General features: G+C 51.3%; 1 protein-coding gene across 1 annotated transcript; it reads left to right on the top strand.

Moving 5' to 3' along the window:
• Positions 1 to 441: 441 nt before the first annotated feature.
• On the top strand, positions 442 to 27350 carry SPINT1 (serine peptidase inhibitor, Kunitz type 1). The gene is given in 12 exon segments (XM_038741296.1): positions 442 to 606; positions 1710 to 2191; positions 13666 to 13793; positions 13890 to 14028; positions 14114 to 14284; positions 16316 to 16345; positions 16467 to 16607; positions 16768 to 16818; positions 20125 to 20138; positions 20140 to 20296; positions 23381 to 23428; positions 27049 to 27350. Coding segments are annotated over 11 exon segments (1530 nt in total). The 5' UTR covers positions 442 to 606; positions 1710 to 1746; the 3' UTR covers positions 27255 to 27350.
• Positions 27351 to 27401: the final 51 nt, after the last annotated feature.

Below are 27401 nucleotides of genomic sequence, written 5' to 3'. Positions count from 1 at the left end.
AGGCTCAGGGGTTAACGTCCGGCCCCGCCCCGGGCCGGGCCCTGCTGACTCAGTTTCACCTGAAACTCTGCGGGTGGAGGGAGAGGAGGAGGGGGGGGGAGAGGAGGAGGAAGAGGAGGAGGAGGGAGAGAAGGGAGAGAGGATGGGGAGGGGGAAGGGGAGGAGGAGGAGGGGGAGAGGAGGAGGAGGGGGGGAGGAGGGGGAAGGGGAGGAGGGGGAGGAGGGGGAGGGAGAGAAGGGAGAGAGGAGGAGGGGGAGAGAAGGGAGAGAGGAGGGAGAGGAGGAAGGAGAGAGGAGGGAGAGAAGGAGGAAGGAGAGGAGGGAGAGGAGGAGGAGGGAGAGAGGAGGGAGAGGAGGAGGAAGGAGAGAGGAGGGAGAGGAGGAGGAAGGAGAGAGGAGGGAGAGAGGAGGAGGAAGGAGAGAGGAGGGAGAGAGGAGGAGGAAGGAGAGAGGAGGGAGCCAAAGGCGGGCCGGGCAAGGGAAAAGCAGAGGAGGCGGCAGTGGTAAGAGGGGAACACACCGGGAACCTTTCCCGGCTGGGAGGGAGACGAGGCCCGGCCTGGCCCGGCCCGGCTCGGCTCGGCTCGGCTCGGCTCACCTGCCCAGGTAACCGCGACGGGGGCGGGCCTTCGTTGGGTCACCCTTTGTTGGAGTCCTGGGACTCTGGGGCCCTTTGTGGGTCCCTGGCCCCTTGTGGGCCTGTGGTTTTCCCTTGGGGGTCTGTGGCCCTTTGTAAGTCCTTGTCCCCTTCTGGGTCTGTGTCCCCTTGTGGGTCTGTGGTGTTCCCGTATGGGCCTGTGTTCCCTTGTGTGTCCCTGTCCCTTTGTGGGTCAGTGGCCCTTTGTGGGTCTGTGTTCCTTTGTAGGTCCGTGTCCCCTTGTGGGACTGTGTCCCTTTGTGGGTCCCCGTCCCCCTGTGGGTCCGTGTCCCCTTGTGGGTCCGTGTTCCCATGTGGATCCGTGTCCCCTTGTGGGCCTGTGTTCCCTTGTGGGTCCGTGTCCCTTTGTGTGTCCCTGTCCCCTTGTGGGTCCGTGTCCCTTTGTGTGTCCCCGTCCCCTTGTGGGTCTGTGTCCCCTTGTGGGTCTGTGTTCCTTTGCGGGTCCGTGTCCCCTTGTGGGTTCGTGTTCCCTTGTGTGTCCGTGACCCCTTGTGGGTCTGTGTTCCTTTGCGGGTCCGTGTCCCCTTGTGGGTTCGTGTTCCCTTGTGTGTCCGTGACCCCTTGTGGAGCTGTGTCCCCTTGTGGGTCTGTGTTCCATTGTGGGTCCGTGTCCCCTTGTGTGTCCGTGACCCCTTGTGGAGCTGTGTTCCCTTGTGTATCCGTGTCCCCTGGTGGGTCCGTGTCCCCTTGTGGGCCTGTGTTCCCTTGTGGGCCTGTGTTCCCTTGTGGGCCTGTGTTCCCTTGTGGATCCGTGTCCCCTTGTGTGTCCGTGCCTCCCTTTGTGGGACTGTGTCCCCTTGTGGGTCTCTGTCCCCTTGTCGGTCAGTGTCCCTTTGTGTGTCCGTATCCCCTTGTGTGTCCGTCCTGCCGGGGCGTGTCCAGTGGCCCCGGGCTACTTCATTCATCCAATCACTTCATTCAGTCTTATATACTGAGCGCTGCCTGTGTGCGGAGCACTGGACTAAGCGCTTGGGAAGGACAGAAGGCCAACGACGGGTTCCCAATCTACAAGCCTGTTACCTCTTCTTTTTCCTCCTCCTCTTCCTCGCAGCGCAGAGCATCCCGCAGAAGGTGACGGAAGGAGAGCGATGTCCGGCCTGGTGGGCCTGGGGCTCCTGCTGGCCCTGAGCGGGGCGGGCCGGGCCACGGGCCCCGCCGAGCCCCCGGCCGGACCGTCCTGCCTGGCCCGCTTCACGGCCGGTGTCCCGGCCTTCGTGCTGGACCGCGACGCCTCCATCCGTCACGGGGCCACCTTCCTGGGGTCCCCTCCGTCGTCGCGCAGGAGCCGGGATTGCATGCGGGCCTGCTGCGCCCTGCCCAGCTGCAACCTGGCCCTGGTGGAGCTGCCCCCCGAGACCGGAGGCCCACCAGGAGGAGGAGAAGACCAGCCCGTGACGGCCTGCTACCTCCTCGACTGCCTCTACGAGCAGGCCTTCGTCTGCAAGTTCTCCCGCAAGCAAGGCTTCCTCAACTACCTGACCCGAGACGTCTATCACGCCTACCGCGACCTGCAGAAGCACGGCTTCGGCGGGGGTGAGGCCCCGGGCCCGGGGGGCGGCAAGGGGCCCCTTGGGGTGCCCAGGTCGGTGGCCCCGCTCGCCCACCCCTGGGCCAAACTTGGGGCCGTCATCATCATCATCGTCATCAATCGTACTTATTGAGCGCTTACTGTGTGCAGAGCACTGTACTAAGCGCTTGGGAAGTACAAATTGGCAACATATAGAGGCAGTCCCTACCCAACAGCGGGCTCACAGTCTACACAGCCATCGGTCGCGTGGAAAGAGCCCGGGCTTGGGGGTCAGAGGTCGTGGGTTCTAATCCCAGCCCCGCCACTTGTCAGCTGGGTGACTGTGGCCAAGTCACTTCTCTGGGCCTCAGTTCCCTCACCTGGAAAATGGGACTGAAGACTGGGAGCCCCATGTGGGACAACCCGATCGCCTTGTACCCCCCCAGCGCTTAAAACGGTGCTTCACACATCATCATCATCATCAATCGTATTTATTGAGCGCTTACTATGTGCAGAGCACTGTACTAAGCGCTTGGGAAGTACAAATTGGCAGCATATAGAGACAGTCCCTACCCAACAGTGGGCTCAAGCAGCGGGGCTCAGTGGAAAGAGCCCGGCCTTTGGAGTCAGAGGTCGTGGGTTCTAATCCCTGCTCCCCCACATGTCTGCTGTGTGACCTTGGGCAAGTCACTTCACTTCTCCGAGCCTCAGTGACCCCATCTGTAAAATGGGGATTAAAACTGTGAGCCCCACGCGGGACAACTTGATCACCTTGTATCCCCCCCGGTGCTTAGAACAGTGCTCTGCACATAGTAAGCGCTTAACAAATGCTATTACTATTACCGCTAGTAAGCGCTTAACAAATACCGTCATTATTATTATTATTACAGTAGGGTCGAAGATACGAGCCCTGCCCTCGAGGAATCTACGGTCTAGTCAGTCAACGGTATCTATCGCGCGCCTACTTTGCGCGGAGCACTGTGTACTTGGTAGGGGCTGAGAGCTGTGTACGATAGGCGCCCTCCTCAAATGGCCCCGAGTGGTCCTGTGGAGGGAAAGGCCCCATCCACTACACTGCCTGTGTCGTTTAGTCAATCAATCGTATTTATTAAGCATTTACTGTGTGTAGAGCACTGTACTAAGCTCTTGGGAGAGTACAGTGGTGTTGATGAGGGTGTTTGTTAAGCGCTTACTATGTGCCAAGCGCTGTGCCAAGCGCCGGGGTGGATACAAGATAATTAGGTTGTCCCACATCATCATCATCATCAATCGTATTTATTGAGCCCTTAACTATGTGCAGAGCACTGTACTAAGCGCTTGGGAAGTACAAATTGGCAACATATAGAGACAGTCCCTACTCAACAGTGGGCTCACAGTCTAAAACTAAGACTCACAGTCTTCATCCCCATTTTACAGATGAGGTAATAATAATAATGATGGTATTTGTTAAGCACTTACTATGTGCCAAGCGCTGTGCCAAGCGCCGGGGTGGATACAAGATAATTAGGTTGTCCCGCATGGGACTCACAGTCTTCATCCCCATTTTACAGATGAGGTAATAATAATAATGATGGTATTTGTTAAGCACTTACTATGTGCCAAGCGCTGTGCCAAGCGCCGGGGTGGATACAAGATAATTAGGTTGTCCCGCATGGGACTCACAGTCTTCATCCTCATTTTACAGATGAGGTAATAATAATAATGATGGTATTTGTTAAGCGCTTACTATGTGCCAAGCGCTGTTCCAAGCACCGGGGTGGATACAAGATAATTAGGTTGTCCCACATGGGACTCACAGTCTTCATCCCCATTTTACAGATGAGGTAATAATAATAATAATGATGGTATTTGTTACGCGCTTACTATGTGCAAAGCACTGTTCTAAGCGCTGGGGAGGTAACAAGGTGATCAGGTTGTCCCGGGGTGGGGGTTGGGGGGGCTCACAGTTTTAATCCCCATTTTACAGATGAGGGAACTGAGGCACAGAGAAGTGAAGTGACTGCCCAAAGTCACACAGCTGATAAGTGATGGAGCTGGGATTAAAACAACAACAGTACAACAATAGGCTGTGGCCCCTTAAGACTGGAAACTTGGGGGCCGCGTGGTGGTCAGCCCCCTGCTCCTCCAGCGCTTAGAACAGTGCTTGGCGCATAGTAAGCGCCTGAATACCTTCGTCATCATCTGGGGTCGGCTTCGGGGTTGAGTCCTTCCCTTCCGGAAAACGGGAAGGTGTAGATCCTGTGGACGTGTCCAAGGCCTTCCCCAGCCCGGTCCATCCTGGGTCTGTCCACCTGCCTCGGCTTCCCCCCCAGGAGCCCGAGGGCTTCATATAGCCGCCCCCCAACCCCATCCTCAGGACCACCGCTTGAGGAGAGGGAGAATCTAGGTCATCATCAACCATCAATCGTATTTATTGAGCGCTTACGGTGTGCAGAGCACTGTACTAAGCGCTTCAGCACTGTACTTTCCCCTCCCCGAAGCAGCGTGGCTCATTGGAAAGAGCCCGGGCTTTGGAGTCAGAGGTCATGGGTTCAAATCCCGGCTCCGCCAATTGTCAGCTGTGTGACTTTGGGCAAGTCACTTCACTTCTCTGGGCCTCAGTTACCGCATCTGTAAAATGGGGATTAATAATAACAATTTAATAATAATTTTGGTATTGGTTAAGTGCTTACTATGTGCAAAGCACTGTTCTAAGCGCTGGGGGGGGGCTACAAAAAAAAATAAAATAATGGCATTTATTAAGCGCTTACTATGTGCAAAGCACTGTTCTACAAGGTTATCAGGTTGTCCCACGGGGGGCTCACAGTCTTAAACCCCATTTTACAGATAATAATAATAATAATTTTGGTATTTAAGTGCTTACTATATGCAATTAAGACTGTGAGCCTCAAGTGGCACAACCTGATCACCTTGTATCCTCCCCAGCGCTTAGAACAGTGCTTTGAACATAGTAAGCGCGTAACAAATGCCATCAAAAAAAAAAAAAAGAGGACCGTCCCCCTCTGCCGTAGCGGACCCTCGCCCCCACGGGTCAGTTGATCACTTGGGAGCAGCCAGCCTCGATTTGGGTTAATCAATCAATCGTATTTATTGAGCTCTACTATGTGCAGAGCACTGTACTAAGCGCTTGGGAAGTACAAGTTGGCAACATATAGAGACAGTCCCTACCCAACTGTGGGCTCACAGTCTAAAAGACTGGGTTAACTGGGCCCTTGAGCAGGGGGAGAGGTCAGAGAGCCCCTGAAGTTGGGGAAAGTCGGAGGGGGCTTAGGCCTGCCTCTGGGGGGGGTGCCCGCTGGCAAGGGCAGAGGGAATCAATCAATCAATCAATCGTATTTATTGAGCGCTTACTATGTGCAGAGCACTGTACTAAGCGCTTGGGAAGTACAAATTGGCATCACATAGAGACAGTCCCTACCCAACAGTGGGCTCACAGTCTAAAAAGATGGCAAAGGGAAGATGGCGAGGCAGAGGCCAAGTCGGGCAGGGGCGATTGAACTGAACCTCTCTGTTCCGGCTGGAGCCAGGAAATCGCCCGCCTTTGTTTACCTCTGAAGGTGAAGTCACCTTCCCTCTGGTCCCCTCCCTCTTGGGGCCTCTCCTTAACTCCTTCTAGGGGAGGCCTCTCTGGAGCCCTGAAGGGGGGCTGGGGTCCCCTCAGCGGCGCCGAGGGACTGAATTTAGCTTCCAGGGGGGCTGCGTGGTCCCTGCTCTACTCCTGCCCGGCCAGAGGCCGGGACTTGGGAAGTAACCCGATTTCCATGTCCCTCCTCAAAGAGCCCTGTGGTGTAGGCCCCCTCTTTCCATCCTGGAGTCCCCCCGGGGCCGGTCAAGCTGGCCTCCAGGTCCCGTTGGGCCGCCAGGACCGCAGCCTGTTCCTCAAGGAAGTGGCTGGTCACTTGGGTGGTAATTAGCTCTAATTGGCTCTGCTCAGGCTGGGCCGGGCCCATCCCTGCCCTCTTCTTCCTCCTCCTCCTCCTCCAGGGAACGGCTGTCCTGGAAGGGCCCCTGCCCCTATGCCCTGGAAACCCCAGGGCAATTCCAGGGAACAGGGCAGTCCCGAGTGGACTGAGGGGCAGAGGAGGCTGATGTGACGGATATTCCCAGGAGCCTGATGGCCAATCAATCAATCAATCGTATTTATTGAGCGCTTACTATGTGCAGAGCACTGTACTAAGCGCTTGGGAAGTACAAATTGGCAACACATAGAGACAGTCCCTACCCAACAGTGGGCTCACAGTCTAAAAGGGGGAGACAGAGAACAGAACCAAACATACCAACACAATAAAATAAATAGGATAGAAATGTACAAGTAAAATAAATAAATAAATGAATAGAGTAATAAATATAAATAAATATGGCCAGAGATTGCCCCTGATGGATTGAGCGAATGGTCCAGTCAGCCCCCTCCTCATGGTCCAGTGGGGGACCAGGATGGTTGGGAGAGTCCTGGAGGACTTGGATTAAAAATCTCCACCCAAACCCAGCTCACTTCCTCCCTTTTCCACTCCTGGATCAGCTGCTCCCTCCCTCCGGGAAGTTGAGGTGGGGAGGGGCTGCGGTTGCCTTGGCAACATTCCCGCTGGGCCGGCTTTATGGCCTCTCCAGGTAGGGCAGGGAGAGTCCAGGAAGTTCAGGCGGTGGCTCCCAGGGACAGGAGAGGCAAGGGCCACACTGCTTATCCTGACTGATTCTTCCTGCGTGAGGCATCCATCATCATCATCATCAATCGTATTTATTGAGCGCTTACTGTGTGCGGAGCACTGGACTAAGCGCTTGGGAAGTACAAATTGGCAACATATAGAGACAGTCCCTACCCAACAGTGGGCTCACAGTCTTCCATTTTGGGCCTTGGTTTCCTCCCTCTGCTCATGGGGTGGCGGCGAGGCAGGGACACGTAGGGTCAGAGAAGCAGCGGGGCTCAGTGGAAAAGAGCCCGGGCTTTGGAGTCAGAGGTCATGGGTTCAAATCCCCACTCTGCCAACTGTCAGCTGTGTGACTGTGGGCAAGTCACTTCACTTCTCTGGGCCACAGTTCCCTCATCTGTAAAACGGGAATGAAGACTGTGAGACCCCTGTGGGACAACCTGATCACCTTGTATCCACCAGCGCTTAGAACAGTGGTTTGCACATAGTAAGTGCTTAATAAATGCCATTATTATTATTATTATTATTATTATTATTATTATTCTCTGTGCCTCAGTTCCCTCATCTGTAAAATGGGAATGAAGACTGTGACACCCCTGTGGGACAATGTGATCACCTTGTATCCCCCAGTGCTTAGAACAGTGCTTTGCACATAGTAAGTGCTTAATAAATGCCATTATTATTATTATTATTATTACTTCTCTGTGCCTCAGTTACCTCATCTGTAAAACGGGAATGAAGACTGTGAGCCCCCCGTGGAACAATCTGATCACCTTGTATCCCCCCCAGCGCTTAGAACAGTGCTTTGCACATAGTAAGCGCTTAATAAATGCCATCATTATTATTCAGAGAGAAAGTAGAACTCCGGGGTCCAGACCGCCAGCCTCCCTAACCGTCTGCTTCCTTGTAATAATAATAATAATAATGGCATTAGTTAAGCGCTTACTATGTGCAAAGCACTGTTCTAAGCACTGGGGGGGGGAATAGAAGGTGATCAGGTTGTCCCACAGGGGGCTCACAGTCTTCATCCCCATTTTACAGATGAGGTAACTGAGGCTCAGAGAAGTTAAGCGACTTGCCCAAGGTCACACAGCAGACATGTGGCAGAGCAGGGATTCGAACGCATGACCTCTGACTCCAAAGCCCGGGCTCTTTCCACTGAGCCATACTGCTTCTGTAGCCACGTGAACCCAGAGAAGCAGCGTGGCTTAGTAATAATAATAATGCTGGTATTTGTTAAGCGCTTACTATGTGCGAAGCACTGTTCTGAGCGCTGGGGAGGCTACAAGGTGATCGGGTTGTCCCAAGGGGGGCTCACAGTTTTAATCCCCGTTTTACAGATGAGGGAACTGAGGCACAGCCAAGTTAAGTGACTTGCCCAAAGCCACACAGCTGACAGTTGGCGGAGCCGGGATTTGAACCCACGACTAGAGCCCGGGCCTGGGAATAAGAAGGATCCAGGTTCTAATCCTGACCCTGCCACTTGTCTGCTGTACGACCCTGGGCAAGTCACTTCACTGGGCCTCAGTTACCTCATCTGTAAAATGGGGATTGAGACTGTGAGCTCTGTGTGGGACAGGGAATGGGCCCAACCCGATTACTTTGTATCTACCCCAGCGCTTAGTCCAGTGGTAAGCGCTAAACAAATTTTATTATTATTATTTATTTATTATTATTACTATTAACCCACCCTCTGTGCCTGGGCCTTCAGAGTCGGCAAGGGTCAGTGTGAGCTCAGCCTCCTCTTCTTATCCTTGTTCCAGGCCTCCTCCTTGAGTTTATAAATACATAAATATATTATAATATTTAAATATTATATATTTACATACATTTTATATTAATCTATTTATGTTCTATATTATATTAATCTATTTATATTAATAAATATATACAATGCATGGCTCAATGGAAAGAGCACAGGCTTTGGAGTCAGAGGTCATGGGTTCAAATCCCGGCTCCGCCAGTTGTCAGCTGGGTGACTTTGGGCAGGTCACTTCACTTCTCTGGGCCTCAGTGACCTCATCTGTAAAATGAGGGTAAAGACTGTGGGCCCCCCGTGGGACAACCAGATCACCTTGTAACCTCCCCAGCGCTTAGAACAGTGCTTTGCATGTAGTAAGCGCCTAGTAAATGCCATCATTTACTATTATTTAGACTCTTTTAGACTGTGAGCCCACTGTTGGGTAGGGACTGTCTCTATATGTTGCCATTTTGTACTTCCCAAGCGCTAAGTACAGTGCTCTGCACACAGTAAGCGCTCAATAAATACGATTGATGGATTATTATTTGTTTAGCTCTTACTAGATAATAATAATAATAATAATGTTGGTATTTGTTAAGTGCTTACTATGTGCCAAGCCCAGTTCTAAGCACTGAGGGGATATGAGAAGCAGCGTGGCTCAGTGGAAAGAGCCCGGGCTTTGGAATCAGAGGTCATGGGTTCAAATTCCGGCTCGCCAGTTGTCAGCTGTGTGACTTTGGGCAGGTCACTTCACTTCTCTGGGCCTCAGTGACCTCATCTGTAAAATGAGGGTAAAGACTGTGAGCGTCCTGTGGGACAACCAGATCACCCGCAACCTCTGACTCCAAAGCCCGGGCTCTTTCCACTGAGCCACGCTGCTTCTCTCGTGGACAGAGGATAGAGACAGTAGATAGAGCTCGGGCCTGGGAGTTAGGAGGACCTGGGTTCTAATCCCGGCTCTGCCTCTTGTCTGCTTTGTGACTTCTGGGCAAATCACCTTCAATTCTCTGTGCCTCAATTCCCTCATCTGTAAAATAGGGATTAAGACTATGAGCTCCGTGAGGGACAAGAGACTGTCCAATCTATGTTTTATCTACCCCAGCTGTTAGTATAGAGCCCAGCACAAAGACCAGGGCTTAGTACAGTGCCCGGCACACAATGAGCGCTTAACAAATGCTGTTTTTATTATTATTACGTAGTAAGCGCTTAACAAATATAAAAATTTCAGAAGCAGCGTGGCTCAGTGGAAAGAGCACGGGCTTTGGAGTCAGAGGTTGTGGGTTCAAATGCCAGCTCCGCCTCATGCCTGCTGTGTGACCTTGGGCAAGTCACCACTTCTCTGAGCCTCAGTGACCTCATCTGTAAAATGGGGATTAAGTCTGTGCACCCCGCGTGGGACAACCTGATTGCCTTGTATCCCCCAGCGCTTAGAACAGTGCTTTGCACATAGTAAGCGCTTAACAAATGCCATCATTATTATTATTATAAAAATGTTTGTAAAAAGAGAGAGATTTGGGCTCTAGGCTCGCTCTGCCGTTGGCCAGCAGTGGGACCTCAGGCTGGTCACTTAACCTCTCTGGGCCTCAGTTTCATTATCTGCAAAATGGGGATCAGATACCAGCTCTCCTTTCTTGAACTGGGAGCCCCAGGTGGGACAGGGACCGTGTCCGATCTCACTATACTAATAGCTGGGGTAGATAAAAGATAGATTTTTTATCGGCGCTCACAGTCTCAATCCCTATTTTACAGATGAGGGAACTGAGGCACAGAGGAGTGAAGGTGATTTGCCCAGAAGTCACAAAGCAGACAAGAGGCAGAGCCGGGATTAGAACCCAGGTCCTCACGGAGCTCATAGTCTTAATCCCTATTTTACAGATGAGGGAACTGAGGCACAGAGGAGTGAAGGTGATTCGCCCAGAAGTCACAAAGCAGACAAGAGGCAGAGCTGGGATTAGAACCCAGGTCCTCACAGAGCTCATAGTCTTAATCCCTATTTTACAGATGAGGGAACTGAGGCACAGAGGAGTGAAGGTGATTTGCCCAGAAGTCACAAAGCAGACAAGAGGCAGAGCCGGCATTAGAACCCAGGTCCTCACGGAGCTCATAGTCTCAATCCCTATTTTACAGATGAGGGAACTGAGGCACAGAGGAGTGAAGGTGATTTGCCCAGAAGTCACAAAGCAGACAAGAGGCAGAGCCGGGATTAGAACCCAGGTCCTCACGGAGCTCATAGTCTCAATCCCTATTTTACAGATGAGGGAACTGAGGCACAGAGGAGTGAAGGTGATTTGCCCAGAAGTCACAAAGCAGACAAGAGGCAGAGCCGGGATTAGAACCCAGGTCCTCACGGAGCTCATAGTCTTAATCCCTATTTTACAGATGAGGGAACTGAGGCACAGAGGAGTGAAGGTGATTTGCCCAGAAATCCAAAGCAGACAAGAGGCAGGGCCGGGATTAGAACCCAGATCCTCACGGAGCTCATGGTCTTAATCCCTATTTTACAGATGAGGGAACTGAGGCACAGAGGAGTGAAGGTGATTTGCCCAGAAGTCACAAAGCAGACAAGAGGCAGAGCCGGCATTAGAACCCAGGTCCTCACGGAGCTCACAGTCTTAATCCCTATTTTACAGATGAGGGAACTGAGGCACAGAGGAGTGAAGGTGATTCGCCCAGAAGTCACAAAGCAGACAAGAGGCAGAGCCGGCATTAGAACCCAGGTCCTCACGGAGCTCATAGTCTTAATCCCTATTTTACAGATGAGGGAACTGAGGCACAGAGGAGTGAAGGTGATTTGCCCAGAAGTCACAAAGCAGACAAGAGGCAGGGCCGGGATTAGAACCCAGGTCCTCACGGAGCTCATAGTCTCAATCCCTATTTTACAGACGAGGGAACTGAGGCACAGAGGAGTGAAGGTGATTCGCCCAGAAATCACAAAGCAGACAAGAGGCAGGGCCGGTATTAGAACCCAGGTCCTCACAGAGCTCATAGTCTTAATCCCTATTTTACAGATGAGGGAACTGAGGCACAGAGGAGTGAAGGTGATTTGCCCAGAAGTCACAAAGCAGACAAGAGGCAGAGCCGGGATTAGAACCCAGGTCCTCACGGAGCTCATAGTCTCAATCCCTATTTTACAGATGAGGGAACTGAGGCCCAGAGGAGTGAAGGTGATTCGCCCAGAAGTCACAAAGCAGACAAGAGGCAGAGCCGGGATTAGAACCCAGGTCCTCACGGAGCTCATAGTCTCAATCCCTATTTTACAGATGAGGGAACTGAGGCACAGAGGATTGAAGGTGATTTGCCCAGAAGTCACAAAGCAGACAAGAGGCAGAGCCGGGATTAGAACCCAGGTCCTCACGGAGCTCATAGTCTCAATCCCTATTTTACAGATGAGGGAACTGAGGCACAGAGGAGTGAAGGTGATTTGCCCAGAAGTCACAAAGCAGACAAGAGGCAGAGCCGGGATTAGAACCCAGGTCCTCACGGAGCTTATAGTCTTAATCCCTATTTTACAGATGAGGGAACTGAGGCACAGAGGAGTGAAGGTGATTTGCCCAGAAGTCACAAAGCAGACAAGAGGCAGGGCCGGCATTAGAACCCAGGTCCTCACGGAGCTCATAGTCTCAATCCCTATTTTACAGATGAGGGAACTGAGGCACAGAGGAGTGAAGGTGATTCGCCCAGAAGTCACAAAGCAGACAAGAGGCAGAGCCGGGATTAGAACCCAGGTCCTCACGGAGCTCATAGTCTTAATCCCTATTTTACAGATGAGGGAACTGAGGCACAGAGGAGTGAAGGTGATTTGCCCAGAAGTCACAAAGCAGACAAGAGGCAGAGCCGGGATTAGAACCCAGGTCCTCACGGAGCTCACAGTCTTAATCCCTATTTTTACAGATGAGGGAACTGAGGCACAGAGGAGTGAAGGTGATTTGCCCAGAAGTCACAAAGCAGACAAGAGGCAGAGCCGGGATTAGAACCCAGGTCCTCACGGAGCTCATAGTCTTAATCCCTATTTTACAGATGAGGGAACTGAGGCACAGAGGAGTGAAGGTGATTCGCCCAGAAGTCACAAAGCAGACAAGAGGCAGAGCCGGGATTAGAACCCAGGTCCTCACGGAGCTCATAGTCTTAATCCTTATTTTACAGATGAGGGAACTGAGGCACAGAGGAGTGAAGGTGATTTGCCCAGAAGTCACAAAGCAGACAAGAGGCAGAGCCGGGATTAGAACCCAGGTCCTCACGGAGCTCATAGTCTTAATCCCTATTTTACAGATGAGGGAACTGAGGCACAGAGGAGTGAAGGTGATTTGCCCAGAAGTCACAAAGCAGACAAGAGGCAGGGCCGGGATTAGAACCCAGGTCCTCACGGAGCTCATAGTCTTAATCCCTATTTTACAGATGAGGGAACTGAGGCACAGAGGAGTGAAGGTGATTTGCCCAGAAGTCACAAAGCAGACAAGAGGCAGAGCCGGGATTAGAACCCAGGTCCTCACGGAGCTCATAATCTCAATCCTTATTTTACAGATGAGGGAACTGAGGCACAGAGGAGTGAAGGTGATTTGCCCAGAAGTCACAAAGCAGACAAGAGGCAGGGCCGGGATTAGAACCCAGGTCCTCACGGAGCTCATACTCTTAATCCCTATTTTACAGATGAGGGAACTGAGGCACAGAGGAGTGAAGGTGATTCGCCCAGAAGTCACAAAGCAGACAAGAGGCAGGGCCGGGATTAGAACCCAGGTCCTCATGGAGCTCATGGTCTTAATCCCTATTTTACAGATGAGGGAACTGAGGCACAGTGGAGTGAAGGTGATTTGCCCAGAAGTCACAAAGCAGACAAGCGGTAGAGCCGGGATTAGAACCCAGGTCCTCAGGGAGCTCCTAGTCTTAATCCCTATTTTACAGATGAGGGAACTGAGGCACAGAGGAGTGAAGGTGATTTGCCCAGAAGTCACAAAGCAGACAAGAGGCAGAGCCGGGATTAGAACCCAGGTCCTCCTGACTCTGTCTATCAACGTGAGGTTTAGCAAGGGATTTAGCGCGGAATAATCACCGAGGAAACGACGTAATTAATAATAAGGGCAAGGCCCACCCAGCAGCGTCCCCCTCTCTTCCCCAGGATCCCTGATCCCCCGAACCTGGGCAGGCACCGACATGAAAGTCCAGGCCCAGGAGCCGCTGGTCCTCCGCGGCACGGGTGACACCGAGTGGCACCTCCGGCAGGGCGATGCCTCCGTGAGAGTGGAGGTGAGGAGGAGGCGGCGGCGGGTAGGGGTGGGTGCCACAGGAGAAGGGTCCTGGGGGTGCCCAAGGGGTCCACATCGTGCCTCCTGCCCCCCTCAGAAAAAGGAGCCGGACCAGCTGGAGATATGGGGGCTGAAGGAGGGCACCTACGTGTTCCAGCTGACGGCCACCGACCCAGACGGGCGGGGAGACACGGACAACGTCACCATCACCGTGCTGACCAGCGAGCAGACCGCAGGTGAGGGGAGTCTGTCCGGTTCGGGACGAGACGGGGGGAACCCCTCGGCCTCTCCGTCACACCCTTCTCTCCCCCGCCGCCCCAGAATACTGTCTGGTCCCCAAAAAGGTGGGACGCTGCCGGGGCTCCTTCCCTCGCTGGTACTACAATTCCACGGAGCAGCAGTGCCAGGCGTTTGTCTACGGCGGTTGCTTGGGAAACAAGAACAACTACCTGCGGGAGGAAGAGTGCAAGTTGGCCTGCAAAGATGTCCAAGGTCTGTCGGGGAGGGCCGGGTAATCAATCGATGGTATTCAACAATAATAATAATGGCATTTGTTAAGCGCTTACTATGTGCAAAGCACTGTTCTGAGCTCTGGGAGGATACAGGGTGATCAAGTCCGACGTGGGGCTCACAGTCATCATCCCTATTTTACAGATGAGGTAACTGAGGCTCCGAAAAGTTAAGTGACTTGTCCAAGGTCACACAGCAGACATGGGGAGGAGAGTGCTTACTATATGCGGGCATTGTCCTGATTGCTTGGGGAGAGGGCATTACAGGCTCTAGTACAGGCTAGAGGGGGGAATCAATCAATCAATCAATCGTATTTATTGAGCGCTTACTTTGTGCAGAGCACTGTGCTAAGCGCTTGGGAAGTACAAGTTGGCAACATATAGAGACGGTCCCTACCCAACAGTGGGCTCACAGATATTAGTATAAATAAAGAAATTTTGGAGATACACGTAAGTGCTACGGGGGGAATAAAGGGTGCGGGAGGGAGTGGGAGAAGAGAAAATGAGGGCTTAGTTGAGGAAGGCGTATTAGGTAATATGTTTTTTTTTAATCGTATTTATTGAGCGCTTACTGTGTGCAGAGCACTGTACTAAGCACTTGGGAAGTACAAGTTGTTTCGTTGCCTGTCTCCTCCCTCTAGACTGTGAGCCCGCTGTTGGGTAGGGACCGTCTCTATATGTTGCCAACTTGCACATATTTATTCTATTTATTTTATTTTGTTAATATGTTTTGTTTTGTTCTCTGTCTCCCCCTTCTAAACTGTGAGCCCACTGTTGGGTAGGGACCGTCTATATGTTGCCAATTTGGACTTCCCAAGCGCTTAGTCCAGTGCTCTGCACACAGTAAGCTCTCAATAAATATGACTGAATGAATGAATGAATTGGAGATGTGGTTTTAAAAGGGTTTCGAAGATGGGGAGAGTGACCGTCTGTCAGAATCCTGGCTCCGCCACTTGTCAGCTGTGTGACCTAGGGCAAGTCACTTACCTTCTCTGTGCCTCAGTTACCTCATCTGTAAAATAGGGAGGAAGACTGTGAGCCCCACGTGGGGCAGCGCGATCACCTTGTATCCCCCAAGCGCTTAGAACAGTGCTTTGCACATAGTAAGAGCTTAACAAATACCATCATTATCACTGTTGGGTAGGGACTGTCTCTATATGTTGCCAACTTGTACTTCCCAAGCGCTTAGTACAGTGCTCTGCACACAGTAAGCGCTCAATAAATACGATTGATTGATTATCATCATCATCATCATCAATTGTATTTATTGAGCACTTTATTGATTATTATATGAAGGTCGAAGGGAGTTCCAGGTCAGAGGTAAGACTCGGGCGAGTGGGCAGTGGTGAGATAGGTGAGCTGGAGGAACAGTAAGTAGGGTTGCGGGGGACAGGGGTAATGGAAATGGGGAGGAGTGGGTCATCCCGCCCCGCCGCCTTCACCGAGTTCGCTGTGGGGAGGGAGTCTTTTTTCCCCGGGCTGGACTCCTGTCTGCTTCCTCACTCACCGTACCTCGTTCTCACCCGTCCCGCCATCGACCCCCGGCCCACATCCTGCCCCGGGCCCGGAATGCCCCCAATCCCTCTGCCCATCCGCCAAGCTCGCTCTCTTCCTCCCTTCAAGGCCCTGCTGAGCGCTCACCTCCTCCAGGAGGCCTTCCCACACTCAGCCCCTTCCTTCCTCTTCCCCTCGTCCCCCTCTCCATCCCCCCATCTTACCTCCTTCCCTTCCCCACAGCACCTGTATATATGTATATATGTTGGTACATATTTATTACTCTATTTATTTATTTATTTTACTTGTACATATCTATTCTATTTTATTTTGTAAGTATGTTTGGTTTTTTTTTCTCTGTCTCCCCCTTTTAGACTGTGAGCCCAATGTTGGGTAGGGACTGTCTCTATATGTTGCCAACTTGTAATTCCCAAGCGCTTAGTACAGTGCTGGGCACATAGTAAGCGCTCAATAAATATGATTGATTGATTGATTGATCCATGCTTTCCTCCCTCCCCAGGCGCCGTGGTGGAAAGTCGTCAAAATCCAGGTGGGTCTTCTGCTCCCATCCCCTGCGGCTTTCCCTCCCCGGGCCCCACTGTCCTCCCCGCTCCCGCCCCGTGGTCCCCCGTCCGGGCAGGGTCTCACCTTGGCCCCCCCCGGACCCCCAGACCCCCCACGCCATACATGCTCCGAGGTCTGCCGGGCCTCCCAGTTCCGCTGCCGTAACGGCTGCTGCATTGACGCCTACCTGGAGTGCGACGAGACGTCCGACTGCTCCGACAACTCCGACGAGACGGCCTGCGACCAGTGTGAGTCCCCTGTCCGGGGGGGATACGGACACCCTCAGGGGGTGGGAGAGCCCGTGCCTTGGGCCGGTCCTGGGCCCCCCCCAAATCCTTCTGTGGCCCCCCACCCACCCAGCCCCTCTCCCCAAAACCGCCGTCTCTGAACCCCGCTCCTCACCCGCAGACATCAGTGGCTTTGATGAGCTGAAGCAGGCCGACTTTCCCAGCGAGAAGGGTGAGTGAGCGGAGCCTGGGCGCCCACCTCGATGATAAATAGTATTTATCATTCGATCAGTCAGATATATTGCGCATTTACTGTGTGCAGAGCACTGAAATAATAGTAATAATAATAATAATGGCATTTATTAAGCGCTTACTATGTGCAGAGCACTGTTCTAATCAATCAATCTTAAAGCACTTACTATGTGCAGAGCACTGTTGTAATCAATCAATCAATCTTAAAGCACTTACTATGTGCAGAGCACTGTTCTAATCAATCAATCTTAAAGCACTTACTCTGTGCAGAGCACTGTTGTAATCAATCAATCAATCTTAAAGCACTTACTATGTGCAGAGCACTGTTCTAATCAATCAATCTTAAAGCACTTACTATGTGCAGAGCACTGTTGTAATCAATCAATCTTAAAGCACTTACTATGTGCAGAGCACTGTCCTAATCAATCAATCAATCTTAAAGCGCTTACTATGTGCAGAGCACTGTTCTAATCGATCAATCGTATTTATTGAGCGCTTACTGTGTGCAGAGCTAAGCGCTGGGGAGGTTACAAGGTGACCAGGTTGTCCCCCGGGAGGCTCACAGTCTTAATCCCCATTTTACAGATGAGGGAACTGAGGCGCAGAGAGGTGAAGTGACTTGCCCAAGTCACCCGGCTGACAATTGGTGGAGCCGGGATTTGAACCCATGACCTATGACTCCAAAGCCCAGGCTCTTTCCACTGAGCCACACTGCTGGATGAAGACTGTGAACCCCACACGGGACAACCTGATCACCTTGTCTCGCCCCCAGCGCTTAGAACAGTGCTTGGCACATAGTAAGCGCTTAACAAACACCATCATTATTATTATTCTGTGGGACAACCTGATTATCTTGGATCTACCCCAGTGCTTAGAACAGTGCTTGGCACATAGTAAGCGCTTAATAATAATGATGGTATTTAAGTGCTTACTATGTACTGAGCACTGTTCTAAGCGCTGAGCGCTTAATAATAATAATAATGATGGCATTTGTTAAGCGCTTACTATGTGCAAAGCACTGTTCTAAGCACTGGGGAGGATACAAGGTGATCAGGTTGTCCCCTGTGGGGCTCACAGTCTTCATCCCCATTTTACAGATGAGGTCACTGAGGTGAGAAGCAGCGTGGCTCAGTGGAAAGAGCCTGGGCTTTGGAGTCAAAGGTCATGGGTTCAAATTCCGGCTCCGCCAACTGTCAGCTGTATGACTTTGGGCAAATCACTTAACTTCTCTGGGCCTCAGTTACCTCATCTGTAAAATGGGGACTAAGACTGTGAGCCCCCCAATGGGACAACCATATCACCTTATAACCGCCCCAGCGCTTAGAACAGTGCTTTGCACATAGTAAGGGCTTAACAAATACCATCATTATTATTATTATTATTACAGAGAAGTGAGTGACTTGCCCAAAGTCACACAGCTGACAAGTGGCAGAGCCGGGATTAGAACCCATGCAAATACCATCCCCAGCGCTTAGTCCAGTGCTGTGCACACAGTAGGCACTCAGAGAAGCGGCGTGGCTCAGTGGAAAGAGCCCGGGCTTTGGAGTCAGAGGTCATGGGTTCAAATCCTGGCTCCGCCACTTGTCTGCTGTGTGACTTTGGGCAAGTCACTTCACTTCTCTGGGCCTCGGTGACCTCATCCGGAAAATGGGGGTTGACTGTGAGCCCCACGTGGGACAACCTGATCACCTTGTATCCCCCTCAGCGCTTAGAACAGTGCTTTGCACATAGTAAGCGCCTAGCAAATACCATCATTATTATTACTACAGAGAAGTGAAGTGACTTGCCCAAAGTCACACAGCTGACAAGTGGCAGAGCCGGGATTAGAACCCACGCGAATACCCTCCCCAGCGCTTAGTCCAGTGCGCTGCACACAGTAAGCGCTCAGTAAATACGATTGATTGATTGATTAAATAGGATTGAACGAAGGAATGTTGCCAACTTGCACTTCCCAAGCGCTTAGTCCAGTGCCCTGCACACAGTAAGCGCTCAATAAATACGATTGATTGATTGATTAAATAGGATTGAATGAAGGAATGTTGCCAACTTGTACTTCCCAAGCGCTTAGTCCAGTGCCCTGCACACAGTAAGCGCTCAATAAATACGATTGATTGATTGAATAGGATTGAATGAAGGAATGCTGCCAACTTGTACTTCCCAAGCGCTTAGTCCAGTGCCCTGCACACAGTAAGCGCTCAGTAAATACGATTGATTGATTAAATAGGATTGAATGAAGGAATGTTGCCAACTTGTCCTTCCCAAGTGCTTAGTACAGTGCTCTGCACACAGTAAGTGCTCAATAAATACGATTGATTGATTAAATAGGATTGAATGAAGGAATGTTGCCAACTTGTACTTCCCAAGCGCTTAGTCCAGTGCTCTGCACACAGTAAGCGCTCAATAAATACGATTAACTGATTGATTAAATAGGATTGAATGAAGGAATGCTGCCAACTTGTACTTCCCAAGCGCTTAGTCCAGTGCTCTGCACACAGTAAGCGCTCAATAAATACGATTAACTGATTGATTAAATAGGATTGAATGAAGGAATGTTGCCAACCTGTACTTCCCAAGCACTTAGTCCAGTGCCCTGCACACAGTAAGCGCTCAATAAATACGATTGATTGATTGATTAAATAGGATTGAATGAAGGAATGCTGCCAACTTGTACTTCCCAAGCGCTTAGTACAGTGCTCTGCACACAGTAAGCGCTCAGTAAATACGATTGATTGATTAAATAGGATTGAATGAAGGAATGTTGCCAACTTGTACTTCCCAAGCGCTTAGTCCAGTGCCCTGCACACAGTAAGCGCTCAATAAATACGATTAACTGATTGATTAAATAGGATTGAATGAAGGAATGTTGCCAACTCGTACTTCCCAAGCGCTTAGTACAGTGCTCTGCACACAGTAAGCCCTCAGTAAATACAGTTGATTAAATAGGAGTGAATGAAGGAATGTTGCCAACTTGTCCTTCCCAAGCGCTTAGTCCAGTGCTCTGCACACAGTAAGCGCTCAGTAAATACGATTGATTGATTAAATAGGATTGAATGAAGGAATGTTGCCAACTTGTACTTCCCAAGCGCTTAGTCCAGTGCTCTGCACACAGTAAGCGCTCAATAAATGCAATTGATTGATTGATTGAATAGGATTGAATGAAGGAATGAATTCCCCACCCACCCACCCACAGTGGGCTTCCAGTCTAGAGCTCCTTGGAGGGCAGTGTGGGAGGGGGAGGGGGGGGTGGGGAGGGGGGGTCCTCACGCTCACCCCCCCCCCCACCCAGGCTACTGTGTGGACCCCCCCCGACTCGGGCCTGTGCGAAGAGAGTCAGCTGCGCTGGTACTACAACCCGTTCACAGAGCGCTGCTCCCGCTTCACCTACAGCGGCTGCCATGGCAACAAGAACAACTTCGCGGGGGAGCAGGAGTGTCTCCAGGCCTGCGAGGGCGTGTCCAGTGAGCGGAGCGCGGGGCGGGGCGCGGCCAATCAGCGGGGCCTGGGGGCGGGGCCTGCGAGGGGGCGGCCAATGAGCGGCGCGCGAGCGGCCTGAGGGGGCGTGGCCAATGAGCGGAGCGAGGGGGGCGGCCAATGAGCGACGCGCGAGGGTGCTGGGGGCGGGGCCAGCGAGGAGCCCGATGCCTTGGAGGGCGGGGCCAATGAGCGGAGCTCGGAGGCGGGGCTTGCTAGGGAGCGGCCAATGAGCGACGCGCGAGGGTGCTGAGGGGCGTGGCCATTGAGGAGCACCGTGCCTTAGGGGGCGGGGCCTCCTGGGGTGCGGCCAATGAGCGACGCGCCAGGGGCTTAAGGGGGCGGAGCCTGCGGTTATCCGAGCCTGATGCTGAGGGGGCGTGTCCTCTGGAGGGATGGGCTGAGGGGGCGGGGCCTATTGGGGCTCGTCCAATGAGGAGCGTAGGGCTTAGAAGCGTGTCCTCTGATTGGAGGGATTAATCCATCAATCGTATTGAGCGCTTATTGGGTGCAGAGCACTGGACTAAGCGCTTAATGGACTATGGGCGCTGAGGGGGCGGGGCCTGCTGGGGAGTGTCCAATGAGGAGCGTAGGGTTTAGAAGCATGTCCACTGATTGGTGGGATGGGCAGCGCTTAGAACAGTGCTTGGCACATAGTGAGCACTTAATAACTACCACCATTATTATTATTGTTACAAGGTGATCAGGTTGTCCCATGGGGGACTCACAGTCCTAATCCCCATTTTACAGATGAGGTAACTGAGGCACGGAGAAGTTAAGTCTTCGCACTTAACAAATACCACCATTATTATTATTATTATTGTTATTGTTACTATTATTACAAGGTGATCAGGTTGTCCCATGGGGGACTCACAGTCTTAATCCCCATTTTACAGATGAGATAACTGAGGCCCAGAGAAGTTGTCTTCGCACTTAACAAATACCACCATTATTATTATTATTATTATTATTATTACAAGGTGATCAGGTTGTCCCATGGGGGACTCACAGTCTTAATCCCCATTTTACAGATGAGGTAACAGTGGCATACAGAAGTTAAGTCTTCACACTTAACAAATGCCACCATTATTATTATTATTATTACAAGGTGATCAGGTTGTCCCATGGGGGACTCACAGTCAATCCCTATTTTACAGATGAGGTAACAGAGGCACAGAGAAGTTAAATCCACCATTAAATACCACTATTATTATTATTACAATAATAATTGTAGCAGCAGGAGAAGGGAAGAGCCTGGGCTTTGAAGTCAGAGGCCATGAGTTCAAATTTCGGCTCCGCCGCTTGTCAGCTGTGTGACTTTCTGCAAGTCACTTCACTTCTCTGGGCCTCAGTTCCCTCATCTGTAAAATGGGATTAAGACTGTGAACCCCACGTGGGACAACCTGATCACTTTGTAACCTCCCCAGCGCTTAGAACAGTGCTATGCACATAGTAAGTGCTTAGCAAATACCACCATCATTATTTATTTATTTATTACAAGGTGATCAGGTTGTCCCATGGGGGACGCACAGTCTTAATCCCCATTTTACAGATGAGGTAACTGAGGCACAGAGAAGTTAAGTCTTCGAGACTTCACAGTCTTCTAGACTCTGAGCCCGTTGTTGGGTAGGGACCGTCTCTATAGGTTGCCGACTTGTGCTTCCTATGCACACAGTAAGCGCTCAGTAAATACGATTGAATGAATGAATGAATGTTGTGACGTGCCCCAAGTCACACAGCTGACAATTGGCGGAGCCGGGATTTGAACCCATGACCTCTGACTCCAAAGTCCGTGTTCTTTCCACCGAGCCACGCTGCTTCTCTACAAGGGGAAGCTCCCTGTGGGTGGGGATTGTATCTGTTTGTTTCCGCAGTGTCCGCTCCCAAGTTCTTAGTACGGCGCTTGGCACGCAGTAAGCGCTCAATAAGTACGATTGAATGAGGAAGGGGAGGGGTTAGCAATGGGAGTCAGGAGTTCCTGGTTGCCCTCCTGCAGCCAGCAATCCCTGCCAGGGGAAGGGGAGACGTTTGCTATCAATCAGTCGTATTTATTGAGCGCTTACTGTGTGCAGAGCACTGTACTGAGCACTTAGGAGAGTACAGTATATGAGCGTAGGGAAACACGTTCCCTGCCCATCCGTTCAGGTGTATTTATTGAGCACTTACTTTGTGCAGAGCACTGTACTAAGCCTTGGGAGCATGCGATGCAACAACGAACAGACCCCTTCCCTGCCCACAATGAGGTCACGAGGAGCGATGCTTCTCATTATCATCATCATCATCAATCGTATTTATTGAGTGCTTACTGTGAGCAGAGCACTGTACTAAGCGCTTGGGAAGTACAAGTTGGCAACATATAGAGACAGTCCCTACCCAACAGTGGGCTCACAGTCTGGCTCAGTGGAAAGAGCGCAGGCTTTGGAGTCAGAGGTCACGGGTTCAAATCCTGTCAGCTTTGTGACTTCGGGCAAGTCACTTCACTTCTCTGGGCCTCAGTTCCCTCATCTGGAAAATGGGGATTAAGACCATGAGCCCCCCCGTGGAACAACCGGATCACTTTGTAACCTCCCCAGTGCTTAAAACAGTGCTCTGCACGTAGTAAGCGCTTAATAAATGCCATCATCATCATTATTATTATTATTATTATTCATTCATTCAATCGTATGTATTGAGCGCTCAGTCCTGCCCCTTACGTGGGACTGCCAGCAGCAGATAGAAGCAGCGTGGCTCAGTGGAAAGAGCCCGGGCTTTGGAGTCAGAGATCATGGGTTCAAGTCTCGGCTCCGCCACTTGTCACCTGTGTGACTTTGAACGAGTCACTTAAACTTCTCAGTGACCTCACTTGTAAAATGGGGACTGCGAGCCCCCCGTGGGACCCTAATCACCTTGTAACCTCCCCAGCGCTTAGAACAGTGCACGTAGTAAGCGCTTAATCAATGCCATCATTATTATTATTATCCGGTGGGATAATCAGGGGCCCGGCTGGGGTCAGGGGAGGATTAGTGGGTCCACTTGCACCCGTGGCTGAGGCTGTGTCGCTCCCCCGTCCCTCTTCCCCTTTCCCTTCCTAGAGAAAGATGTGTTTGGCCTGAGGCGGGAGACTCTGACTGCTGGCTCAGGTGAGCACTGGAAGGTGGGAGGGTATTTAGGAGCTCTTGTCTCCAAATAACAGCTCTTCCCCCTCCTTACTCATCCCCTCTCCCCTCCCTGATGACCTCGGCCCTCCCCGTCATCCCCCCCAGCCCCCTTTCCCTTGGCCTAGTGGGAAGACGGTGGGCCTGGGATCAGAGGACCTAGGTTCTAATCCCACCCTTGCCCCATCTCTGCTGTGTGACTTTCACCCTTTTTTGTGTGTGTGGTATTGGTTAATCAATCAATCGTATTTATTGAGCGCTTACCGTGTGCAGAGCACTGTACTAAGCGCTTGGGAAGTACAAGTTGGCAACACATAGAGATGGTCCCTACCCAACAGTGGGCTCACAGTCTAGAAGCACTTCCAATGCGCCAGTCACCGTATTGAGTCCTGGAGTAGGTACAATTTACACAGTCCACGTCCCACATGGGGCTCACAATCGTGATCCCCCTTTTACAGATGAGGGAACTGAGGCACGGAGAAGTGACTTGCCCGGGGCACACAGCAGACAAGTGGCAGAGCCAAGATTAGAACCCAGGTCCCTCCCAGGATTTTGTTCTGCCCACTAGGTCGTGGTGCTTCTCTGTGGAACTTCTCCATGCCTCATCATCATCATCAATCGTATTTATTGAGCGCTTACTATGTGCAGAGCACTGTGCTAAGCGCTTGGGAAGTACAAATTGGCAACATATAGAGACAGTCCCTACCCAACAGTGGGCTCACAGTCTAAAAGGGGGAGACAGAGAACAAAACCAAACATACTATCAAAATAAAATAAATAGAATAGATATGTACAAGTAAAATAAATAGAGTAATAAATATGTACAAACATATATACATATATACAGGTGCTGTGGGGAAGGGAAGGAGGTAAGATGGGGGGGATGGAGAGGGGGACGTGGGGGAGAGGAAGGAAGGGGCTCAGTCTGGGAAGGCCTCCTGGAGGAGGTGATAATGTACTTATAATGCACTAGGCACCGTATTGAGTCCTGGAGTAGGTACAATCTAATCAGGTTGGACACACGTCCCACATGGGGCTCACAATCGTGATCCCCCTTTTACAGATGAGGGAACTGAGGCACGGAGAAGTGACTTGCCCAGGGCACACAGCAGACAAGTGGCAGAGCCAAGATTAGAACCCAGGTCCCTCCCAGGACTTTGTTCTGCCCACTAGGTCGTGGTACTTCTCCGTGCCTCGGTTCCCTCCTCTGTGAAAACGGGGATTTAATAACCTGTTCTTAGTCTTACGTGGACAGGGACAATGTCCGCCGTGATTATCTTTTATCTTCGATAGCGCCTCTAGAACAGTGCTTGACACGTCAATCAATCATATTTATGGAGCGCTTACCATCTGCAGGGCACTGTATTAAGCGCTCGGGAGAGTCCAACGTAACAATATAACAGACACATTCCCGGCCCACAGTGAGTTTACAGCCTAAAGGGGGAGGCAGACATTAATAGAAATAAATTATGGATATGTACAGAAGTGCTTTGGGGCTGGGGAGGCGGGGGTGAATAAAGGGAGAAAGTCAGGGTGATGCAGAGGAAAAGAAGAAACAAGGTCATAAGGAAGGCCGCTTGGAGAAGTGCCTTTCCTAAGACTTTGAAGATGGAGAGGGTGATTGTCAGATCATCATCATCATCATCATCAATCATATTTATTGAGCACTTACTATGTGCAGAGCACTGTACTAAGCGCTTGGGAAGTACAAATTGGCAACATATAGAGACAGTCCCTACCCAACAGTGGGCTCACAGTCTAAAAGGGGGAGACAGAGAACAAAACCAAACATACTAACAAAATGAAATAAATAGAATAGATATGTACAAGTAAAATAAATAGAGTAATAAATATGTACAAACATATATACATATATACAGGTGCTGTGGGGAAGGGAAGGAGGTACGGAAAGGGAGCGTGTTTCAGGCCAGAAACAGGATGTGGGTGAGATAGGCGCGATTGAGGTACAGTGGCAGGTTGGATTAGAGGAGCGAAGACATCATCATCATCATCATCATCATCAATCGTATTTATTGAGCGCTTACTGTGTGCAGAGCACTGTACTAAGTGCTTGGGAAGTACAAATTGGCAACATATAGAGACAGTCCCTACCCAACAGTGGGCTCACAGTCTAAAAGGGGGAGACAGAGAACAAAACCAAACATACTAACAAAATAAAATAGAATAGATATGTACAAGCAAAATAAATAGAGTAATAAATATGTACAAACATATATACATAATCATCATCAATTGTATTGAGTGCTTACTGTGTGCAGAGCACTGTACTAAGCGCTTGGGAAGTACAAATTGGCAACATCTAGAGACAGTCCCTACCCAACAGTGGGCTCACAGTCTAAAAGGGGGAGACAAAACCAAACATGTGGGCTGGGTTGGAGTAGGAGATTAAAGATGTGAGGTAGAAGAGGGCAAGGTGATTGAGGGCTTTAAAGCCGATGGTGAGGAGTCTCTGTTTTGTCGCCGAGTCGGATGGGCAACCCCTGGAGGCTCTTGAGGAGAGGGGAAACGCGGCCCGAACGTTTTTAGAGAAAAATGATCCGGGCAGCAGAATGAAGGATGCACTGGAGTGGGGAGAGACAAGAAGCAGGGAGGTCAGCGAGGAGGCTGATGACAGTAATCAAGGTGGGGTACGATAAATGCCGTTGGGAAGGAGAGGAAAGGGTGGATCTTAGCGATGTTGTGAACTGTGAGCCTGTTGTCGGGCAGGGACCGTCTCTGTGTGTCGCTGATTTGCACTTCCCAAGCGCCCGGTGCAGTGCTCTGCACACGGTAAGCGCTCAATAAATACTACGATCGAATGAATGAATGCATAGCCAACAGGATTTAGTGATAAATCGAATATAGGGGTTGATTGAAAGAGTCAATGTGTCTGTTATATTGTACTTGCCCAAGAGCTCAGCAAAGTGCCCGGCACTCAGTAAATACGATTGACGACTGACAAGGCCATGATTAAGTGCTTAGTACAGTGCTCTGCACACAGTAAGCGCTCAATAAATACGATTGATGATGATTACAGGGTTGTGAGACAATCGTAATAACGATAATAATAATGGTGAGATTTGTTCAATGCTTACCATGTGTCAAGCACCGTTCTGAGCCCTGGAGTAGATAGAGGCTAATCAGGTGGGACAGAGTCGCTGCCCCACGTGGGGATCATCATCATCATCAATCGTATTTATTGAGCGCTTACTATGTGCAGAGCACTGTACTAAGCGCTTGGGAAGTACAAATTGGCAATATATAGAGACAGTCCCTACCCAACAGTGGGCTCACAGTCTAAAAGGGGAGACAGAGAACAAAACCAAACATACTAACAAAATAAAATAAATCTTAATCCCCATATTACCGATGAGGAGACTGAGGCCCAGAGACGGGAAGTGACTTGCTCAAGGTCACGCGGCGGACAACCGGCTGAGCCGGGATTAGAACCCGGGTCGTGCAGACTCCCGGGCCCGTACTCCATCCGCTAGACCGTTCTGCGTGCTGAGCGCTTAAAAAAAAAAATATCGCGATTTCTGTACGGGCGAGGGGGCGTCTAGCTGGGGGCGCTGGGTGACCGGTGGGGCGCCCCTGTCCTCTCCTAGCCTCGGTGGAGGTGGCGGTGGCCGTGTTCCTGGCCACCTGCATCGTGGTGGTGCTGGCCCTCCTCGGCTACTGCTTCTTCAAGAAACGTCGCAAAGGGAGCAGCCGCCACCGCCCCCCGCCCCCGCCGACGGGGGCCAGCTCCACCGTCTCCACGGCCGAGGACACCGAGCACTTGGTCTACAATCACACCACCAAGCCCCTCTGAGCCGGGGGCTCCGGTCAGCTCTTCCCCGGCCCCCTCCCGCTCCGCCAGACCCCCTCCCTCCCTCCAGCTGGCGGGCATCCCTGCCGGACCCGGGCACCGGCCGCCTTCTAGACGCCCCCACATCCCGGCACGGCGGGAGGTGAGCGC

This window comes from Tachyglossus aculeatus (genome assembly GCF_015852505.1).
Source record: "Tachyglossus aculeatus isolate mTacAcu1 chromosome 12 unlocalized genomic scaffold, mTacAcu1.pri SUPER_6_unloc_1, whole genome shotgun sequence".
Classification (NCBI taxonomy): Eukaryota; Metazoa; Chordata; class Mammalia; order Monotremata; family Tachyglossidae; genus Tachyglossus; species Tachyglossus aculeatus.
This window is presented reverse-complemented; position numbering and strand designations above follow the sequence as displayed.